The 9,027-nt window shown below is 49.8% G+C and overlaps 1 protein-coding gene across 1 annotated transcript in view; it reads right to left on the bottom strand.

Moving 5' to 3' along the window:
• Window positions 1-1,246: 1,246 nt before the first annotated feature.
• PDZD2 (PDZ domain containing 2) overlaps window positions 1,247-9,027 on the bottom strand; it is a 258,393-nt gene continuing 250,612 nt past the window's right edge. Inside the window, exons 24-25 of the mRNA XM_056112017.1 lie at window positions 6,989-7,123; window positions 1,247-1,481 (exon numbers count right to left, since the gene is read on the bottom strand). Of these exons, the coding sequence (XP_055967992.1) occupies window positions 1,315-1,481; window positions 6,989-7,123 (302 nt within the window). The 3' untranslated portion in view covers window positions 1,247-1,314. The remainder of the gene's footprint in view (window positions 1,482-6,988; window positions 7,124-9,027) is intronic.

Genomic DNA, 9,027 nt, shown 5'->3' with positions numbered 1-9,027 from the left:
TGTGAGGCGAGAAAAGCCAATTTGGTGAACGGCCCATCTGATGCTGATGGGAACAGCTACTATGAGACAGCTCATGCTTCCAAAGGAGAAAGCAGCTCACGCATTCTTGTGCAGGGAAGCATGTTTGGCAAAACGGGAAAACGGCAGAAACTCCAGCCCCTGCAAAGCAGGGTCATTACACCCAGGTCAAGAGAGATCCAGTCGAGATTTTGCTTTTCTTAAGCTTGTGTTGGGGTGGGGTGGCACACGTGTAAATAAAAAGTTCCCCAAAGGAGTATTTTAAGCTCTTCTATTGGTTTGCAAATAGAATGCTTATGTTGAGGAATCCAAGGATGCTAAAAAAGATACTTGATCTCTACAAATTTGAAATTAATGGTCGGAGAGTGTAACATATCGAAATGGAAACTCAGTGATGTATCTCCTGCCTGCTTTTGTGTTGACCACGGTTGAATTTCAAGTATGTAGTCAAGACGAGTTCCAAAATAAGATGCAAGGTGCTTTCAGGGCGGGAACTTCTCGTTTGCTCCCAGCAGCGAAGTTCATGGCTATTTAGAACACTGGGCTGGACTGTCTGTCTATAAAAACAGCCTCATGACTTTACAACTTACAAATCGTGATCAACACTTCATGGGGATCAGTCACCCACTGAGTTGAACTCTGCATCTGTAGGTGGCACATTAAACTCATTCTTTAAAAATACCTCTTTTCTCTATTTCGCTTTTTCATTTGTGGGTAATTCCTGAGCTCAGACTAACCAATTAGGTCATAATTACATAATCCTCTCTCTCTCTTTTTTTTTTTTAAAGTTTCTTTTCAAGGTATAAGACAGACCTACAGCTCCTCTTTCCATGGGCTGAGTCTAAAATCATTCTAGGATTTACTTATAAAATTCTATAAAACTAGAGTCCTTTTCGTGGTGGCATTTGTGTTGCCCCTGTGACTTCAGTCACTCCCTGACTGCCGGCTGGGTGGGTTGGGGGAGGAGGTGGCGAGGAAGATGCGAAGGTGTCGCCGTGTCCAGTGAAGGGCGCACCACATCTTGTCCCCCATCAGTAGACAGAGGCAGGGGAGAGGCACTGGCCTGGGGGATCCAGGTAGGAGGCTTCCAGGGGTCGGCTCGGTCGGGGCTAAGCAAAGACCTGGAAGTTTTTGACAGTCCTGGCTGAAAAAGAATGTCTCTGTTGTTTCAGGGGAGCAGTATTTAAAGAGTCCTTCGGGTCTGCTAACTTAAGAAGGGAACAAAGATGAGGAGGTTCTTAGCAAAACAAAACAGAACAGAACAAGCACCGCCCGCCGGCTCGGTGTGGGCTGGATTCAGGAAGAATTCCGGTGCTTTCTGATCACCAACTGCACGGGCCCCTCGGGGACAGACTTCATAATATTCCAGGCATCGAAGTGCATGAGCCCCACGAGGGGCTTCCCGTTGATGGCAAGGATTTCATCTCCAGCTTCTATTGTTCCGGCTTGTTCAGCGGCACCACCTGTGAAAACAAACGCAGGCTACCAGCTGGGTACGCAATAGGTTTCACTGTAAGTCCCAAGGAAACTGAAAATGATGTATCCTTGGGATGAACCAATACCTTAAGACATACAGTGTGTGTACTCAGAAAAATAAGACTGTAAAATGCAATATGTTAAATCCAGATCCGATCAAAACTACAAATCAATAACGACAAAATAAATGGGGCCAGAGTGATAGTACAGCCGGCAGGGCGTTTGCCTTGCACGCAGCCAACACAGCCAACCCGAGTTCGATTCCTCCGCCCCTCTCGGAGAGCCCGGCAAGCTACCGAGAGTATCTCGCCCGCACGGCAGAGCCTGGCAAGCTACCCATGACGTATTCGATATGCCAAACACAGTCACAACAAGTCTCACGATGGAGATGTCACTGGGCCCAACATTATAGGACTAGTAAGTAGAAGGAATGCAGACTGAATTTCTAGTGTAAACCAATCTCGGCTGATAGATTCAGGTCTGCACATCTGATTACATACTCCTCTGTGATGCAGGAGATTAATTCTTTTTTTTTTCTTTTTGGCTCCCCCTCACTTTTATATTTGACTTTACCTCCTGGCTGGAGCCATAGCACAGCAGGTAGGGTGTTTGCCTTGCTCACAGTCGACCTGGGTTCGATTCCTCCGTCCCTCTCAGAGAGCCCGACAAGCTACCAAGAGTATCCTGCCTGCACAGCACAGCCTGGCAAACTCCCCGTGGTGTACTTGATATGCCAAAAACAGTAACAACAAGTCTCACAATGGAGACGTTACTGATGCCCACACAAGCAAATCGATGAACAACTGGAGGACAGTGCTACAGTGCTTTCTTTTTGGGTCACACCTGGCAAAGCACAGGGGTAAATCCTGGCTCTGCACTCAGGAATTACTCCTGGCGGTGCTCAGGGGACCAGATGGGATGCTGGGAACAGAACCTGGGTCGGCTGTGTGCAAGGCAAACGCCCTCCCTTCTAGACTATTGCTCCTGCCCCAGGAGATTAATTCCTTACAGCCTTGTTTAGCTTCTGTTTGACACCTGGGCCTTTACAGTTGTTACGAAGTAGAATTACTCAATGGGGAATCTTCCTTTGGCTTTCCCCCTTAAGTGCTGCTTTTGAGCTGGCCCCAGTTAATAGGGGGACCCCTCTTGTTTTTTTAAGTTGCACTAGGGACTGGAGAGAGAGGTGAGGGCACTTGTTTGTGGATTGCTGGCCCAGGCTTGACCCAGGCATCCCTTATGGCCCTCTGAGCACACTGGGAGTGGCCCACAAACAAAGTGGCAATACATTTTTTCTTTTTATGACTGTAATGTAGTTTACCTACCATTCTGCAATACATAGAAATTTTTTTTCATAGCTTCCCTTTGGAGATGACTGCGTACTTGAGAGTATGAATCAGTGCTCTTCTCTTTCCATTTCCTTGCCAAAACATTGTAGTGTGAGATTCTTATTTCTGGTCATCCTAAATTTTTTTAAGAAAGGATTCCTAGTAGGATTTTCAGCTAGTCGCTAATATAGGTTCGAGACTTGTTTTGATTTTGGGCCACACCTGGTGCTGCCCGGAGGTTATTCCTGGCTGTCCACTCAGGAATCACTTTTGGTGGGGTTTGGGGGACCACAGGGGATGCCAGGAATCAAATATGGATCAGCTATATGCAGGGTAAGCACCTAACTCGCTGTACTATCGCTCTGGCCCAAATTTAAATATGTTTTTGTCCTGTTTCTTGGCTATTAAGGTTTTAATTTTTAAGGAGGTGGGGGTTGGGCCCACAACCCAGTGTTGCTTCGGGGGCTATTCCTGGCTCTGCCCGCGTGTAGTGCCAGGGCTCTGTCAGGTTTTGAGATGCTCAGCAAGTACCTTCTCCCTTTTACTCTCTCTTCAGCCCCTGGGATTTTTAACTCACTGAAAATAGGATGTATAAAATACATATGTGCATAAGATGTGAAAATAGGATGTACTGGTGGGATTGGTGTTGAAATATTGAATGCAATCAATTATTGTGAACAACTTTATAAAAATAAAGATATCGACCTCTTTGCATATTAAAAATAAATGATCTAGTATTTTTAAAAAAGAAAATAGGATGTAAATATTAAGCATTGCTATAGTATAGAATGGAAGTATCTTTTCTCTGATTTAACATCTTCTCTAGCTTTATAAGACGGAAGTAGATGGTAATCAGGTTTTATCAGTAATCAGGTTTTATCAGTCAGGTGTCCGGTGGTCAAGGGCTTGGGGTGAGTGAGTTCAGGGCTCCCTCTGCCACTAATACAATCTTCAAGGTACTGTATTTTCCCTAATTACAGTTCCTTAGAGTACGTCTTAGAGTTAATACATTGCAGATATCTTCTGGTCATCACGAATGCGTTTATTTTTTGCTTCTGAATATTTTGCCACTTAGAAGTTAGATATTTTAGGTTTACGATATGTGATCTTTACATTCGGTCTATAGTGTTTTGAGATGATGGTTATTGCCAATATATAGGAAATTCTGTTGTTCTCTAAGTGCTGATTATGGGTTTGTTCTTTTTCCAATTTGGGGGCCACACAGCACACAGCTGTGCTCAGGGCTTACTCCTGGCTCTGTGCTCAGGGGATGATGTGTGGTGCCGGGAATCTAACCAGGGCTAGGTAAGTTCTTTGCTTCCTGAATTAGCTCTACGCTCCCCACCTCCCTATTTTGAATGGACTCCCCCAGTTTACTGGTCTGTGGGTTCTTCCCGCGGATGACAGTGCTCATGAACCACATCAAAGTTCTCCTGGAAGTGCTCTCACGCCAGTTTCCTATTGTTCCTGTGCTCTGTCCTACTGCTATCCTGTTAAAGCACAGGAGCGTTCCCTGCCAGGGTGCTGGAACCACATGCAGGATTCACCTGATTTGTGCTCCTAGGCCATAGACAAGCAGCCCCTTTCCCGGCTGGGAGACGAACCCAAGCCTGGGTCTGCTGTATTCAAGAAACCTGCTTCTAGCCATCATGAGTGCCTGGGATACTCAGCCTCAGCTCCTGGCTGGGCTCAGGCCCAGCAAACCCCCAATCCCCCATCCAGTGGTGCTCAGGGGACTATAAGGGGTGCTGGGGATTGAACCCTGGTCGGCCTTGTGCAAGGCAAATGCCCTACCTGCTATACAATCGCTCCAGCCAAGCCCAGCCTTTTCACTGCAGTTTTTACCTTCTGCAGGTTTATCACCAAGAGCTGCTTTTCTACTTGGATTCATGGAGGGACTTTTATTTTTATTTTTTAATTTTTTGGTTGGGCTGGAGTGATAGCACAGCGGTAGGGCGTTTGCCTTGCACGCAGCCAACATGGCCGACCCGAGTTCGATTCCTCAGCCCCTCTCGGAGAGCCCAGAAAGCTACCGAGAGTATCTCACCCGCACGCCAGAGCCTGGCAAGCTCCCCGTGACGTATTCGATATGCCAAACACAATAACAAGAAGTATCAGGATGGAGACGTTACTGGGCCCGCTTGAGCAAATCGATGAACAACGGGAGGACAGTGAATTTTTTGGTCACACCCAGCGGTGCTTAGGGGACTATATGTGGTGTTAGGGATCGAACCCGGTTGCAGGTAAGAGAAAAGCCGCACCTGCTGTACCATCACTCTCGTCCCAGGGAAGGTTTTTAAAGTACAGCACCATATATAAGAAATCCTTTTTTATTTTTTTGTCACATCCAGTGGTGCTAAGGGATCATTCTTGAGGGTCCTCTGGGGTGCTAGGAGTGAGCTCCTAAACTTCTGTACTCTCTCTCCAGCCTGCTTATTTTTAATTTTTTCATCTTAGTCCTGTGGGCCAGGAGGACGGGAAATACTTCTGTATTACGTAACTGCAGAAATAGAGCACAAACTCCAAAGGAGGGCCTTTCAAGCGAAACAGTAATGCTTGGCTGAGCGGCACTGAGCTTCTTACTTGCTGACCTACTTACTTTACTGTGTGGTAAGCACAAACTTTCTATATGGGTTTCAGACACTAAGTAAATGGCAAAAAATTAGTAGGGGTGGGGTCAAGATGTCACTGTGAATTTGAAGTCTCTTCATGAACTTGAATAATTCATTTTTTGACCTTCGACAGTTCTCAAGGATACATTCAGGTTCCTGAGCCGATCAACTATATTGTCACTGTCACACTGTCACTGTCCTGCCGTTTGTTGATCGATTTGCTCGAGTGGGCCCAGTAACATTGTGAGACTCGTTACTGTGTTTGGCATATCGAATACATCACGGGTGGCTTGCCAGGCTCTGCCTTGCGGGCGAGATACTCTCGGTAGCTTGCCAGGCTCTCCGAGAGGGGCGGAGGAATCGAACTCAGTTTGGCCATGTTGGCTGCGTGCAACACCCTACCCGCTGTGCTATTGGTCCAGCCCATCAACTATATTAACAGTAGCAAAACTTGGTCCCCAGGCATCACCTATAAACAGGCACACCATACTAACAGTGTCAGTATATGTGATTGTAGACATCAGTCACATACACACGTAGGCTGGCATTGTTAGGACAGTTAAACTCAGGAACCTGAAAAAAAATTGTGGGAACTTCCAGGATCATAAACTGAAGATGTAGTTCAATGGTAAGTAGAGACCCCACCTCTAAAATTTTAACAGGCTGGAGGGGAAATTTTGGGGTTAAGGCACTTGCATTGCATGCAAATGACCTCAGTTCGGTCTTTGGCAACACATATGGTCCTCAGAGCACTGCCAGGAGTGAACCAACAGTAAGAGCCCGCAATGAGCCCTGAACACTGCCGGGTGTGGCCCCAAACAAAAAATTTTAACTGTTGAAGTTCATGAAGAGATGTCATATCTTTTTTTGATTTGTTTTTCTTTTTGGGTCACACCCGGCAATACACAGGGGTTACTGCTCCTGGCTCTGCATTCAGGAATTACTCCTGGCGGTTCTCAGGGGACCATATGGGATGCTGGGACTCCAACCTGGGTCAGCCGCATGCCAGGCAAATGCCCTACCCACTGTGCTATTGCTCCAGCCCCGAGATCTCAAATCTTCCATCTACTGCAATGAGGTCTACTGCTCAAAGTATTCCTGAAATTTAGTATTAATAGTTTCAGTCAGGAAGGTCTGGGCCAAGGATGAGGACCCCTGTGGATGGCCTTGTGTCCTAGCGCCAGAAGCCCCCATCACACAGTTGCTGCTTGGCCCCTGGAGCCAGGATGCTGAGTGGGGACTGTGGTATGGCGAGGGGACAGACCGTGCAGACTGTCTGTTTCATGCCTCACGTCAAGTGAGGTGACAGCAGCTTCCCAGCCGGACTTGTGTGCACCACCCGGAGTGTCACATGTGGAACTAACCACAGCACTGGCAGGCCAGAAGTGCCACAGGTCAGGGACACTACAGGGCAGGGGAGGAGGCAGAGCCTTGCACGGATCAGACCCAACTTCCTGTCCACAGTCACTGGACAGGTTGTTACAACACATGTGATTTCCCCGTGGAAGGCCTGCCCCGGAAGCAGGGTGGGCTGCTGGGGGGCTCCCGGGGCCTCACCTTTGTACACTCTCTTGATGAACAGGGGTCCATCTGCAGACATGGCCGCGTTCCCGCCATCCAGACTCAGGCCTAGCCCCGCCGCCGTCTTCAGCACCTGCACACATACGGCATCGGGAATGGCCCCGCGAGAACCTGCAGCGACAGGAAAGTGGCTTGGTGCCCGCGTTACCCCGCAAAGGAGCCATGGCCCGAACACCCAAGACCAGTAGGCTCCCTAATGTTTCCTTTGCTTAGTGTTTCCTCTGTTTTTAGTGTTGGTGGTGCTCAGGGCTTGCTCCTACCTCTCTGTACTCGGGGATCACTCCTGGCGGGGCTGGGGATGCCGGGAATCGAACCTGGTTCACCTGTATGCAAGGCAAGTGCCCTCCTGCTGTCCTATCAGTGTTTTTGTTGCACGTTAGCACTGTTCTGTGTGGGAAGCACATCCCCCCGGCACAGGAGACACTTTGTGTTCCCTGGGAATATCGCCAGAAGTCAAGGCACCTCTTGGCAAGCTCCACGTGTATCTCAGTATACGGCACGTTGGGGGAATCAAACTGTTTCCAGCCAAGCCTCACGGCCTAATGCAAATACCTGCAGCACCCACATGCCAAATTTCAGGTGAGCCTGAGCATGGATCTGGGGCTACCAGGCCCACTGGAGGGGCCGCCTCTGTGGCCCTTTATCTGACAGGCATGCACCTGTAAAGGGCACCCTGTGTCTGGCCCATTACAGAGGGGAGGCAGGGCCAGCCCCGGGCCCATGGGGAGGACCAACCCCACCATGCTGCAGTTGGCTGAGTGGGTCTCGATTCAGGGTCAGAATCAGGTTCTGGGGGCTGGAGTGATAGCACAGTGGGTAGGGCGTTTGCCTTGCACGCGGCCTGACCCGGCTTCGACTCCCAGCATCCCATATGTTCTCCTGAGCATGGCCAGGAGTAATTCCTGAGTGCATGAGCCAGGAATAACCCCTGTGCATCGCCAGCTGTGACCCAAAGAGGAAAAAAAAAAAAAGAACCAGGTTCTGTATGGGGGACTGATCTCCGTTCCCACACGCCCTCTCAGCAGCGAGTGTTAGAACTAGCTGAAAAGGTGCAGAGTTCCTTCAGAAGCAGGAACGAGTCAGGCATGATGTGGCCTCCCCTTGGGGTCGCCACTGAGATCATGTGAGCCAGCCCACGACTGCTTTAACAGCCACGCCACGTGGTCCGAAGGGAACTGAAACCCCACATCGCTCCCTCGGGGATTTGACTCGCCCCTACACAGGAATGACTTGGGCTCGGGCTCATTCTGGGGCTTTCCGCTGGAATCACCTGGGGAGCATAATCAAAAGGCTCCCACGCCTCGGAGTTTGCTTTTGGGGCATCGGGGCTTTCAAAGGCTCCCCAGTGGGCCGAAGGGAAGTGGTACAGCAGGCAGGGCGCCCGCCTTGCACTTGCCTGACCCGGGTTCAATCCCTGGCGTCTCATGGCCCCATGAGCACCTCCTGCCCCCAGGAGGGAACCCTGAGCGCTGCCAGATGAGGTAAAAAAATTATGGCCAAGTGTCCCCACTGCCTCTAACAATGTATTGATGCTCACAATCATGCCAATCATGCCAAAGAGGGACCAACTACCTGGGACCAGGTGGCTGGGGATGGGTGCATTTTTAGGAGTTTGAAGAAGTTGGTTGGAGCGGCCATAGGCTCACAGCTGGGTCACTGCAGGCTGGTTCAAGGCCAGGTACCCCCAAAGGGGGCCCCAGAAGTCCTCACTGATGATTAATGCCGGCCAAGTGAGAACCAAACTGCTCAGGGCCCTGACCCCCAGTCCCCAGCCCCCAGGGGCCCAGCGCTTCCGCTCTCTGGGCGGTGGAGGGGTAAAAGGAGACAGGGCAGGGACAGAAGAGGCTGGTGCCAGGGCTGCTTCTGGACAAGAAGAGGGGCTTGTTTGTCCCGTGGCAAGCTGTGCTTCCCAGCCAAGTCCTCACAAAGAGGACAGCCAGGGCGAGCAGAGACACTCTTGGGGCGGGGGTGGGGGTGGTGCCGAGAGGACACACAAGTACTCCCCAGAAGGCAGG

The sequence above is a fragment of the Sorex fumeus genome, unplaced genomic scaffold (assembly GCF_029834395.1).
Source record: "Sorex fumeus unplaced genomic scaffold, SorFum_2.1 ptg000015l, whole genome shotgun sequence".
Classification (NCBI taxonomy): domain Eukaryota; kingdom Metazoa; phylum Chordata; class Mammalia; order Eulipotyphla; family Soricidae; genus Sorex; species Sorex fumeus.
This window is presented reverse-complemented; position numbering and strand designations above follow the sequence as displayed.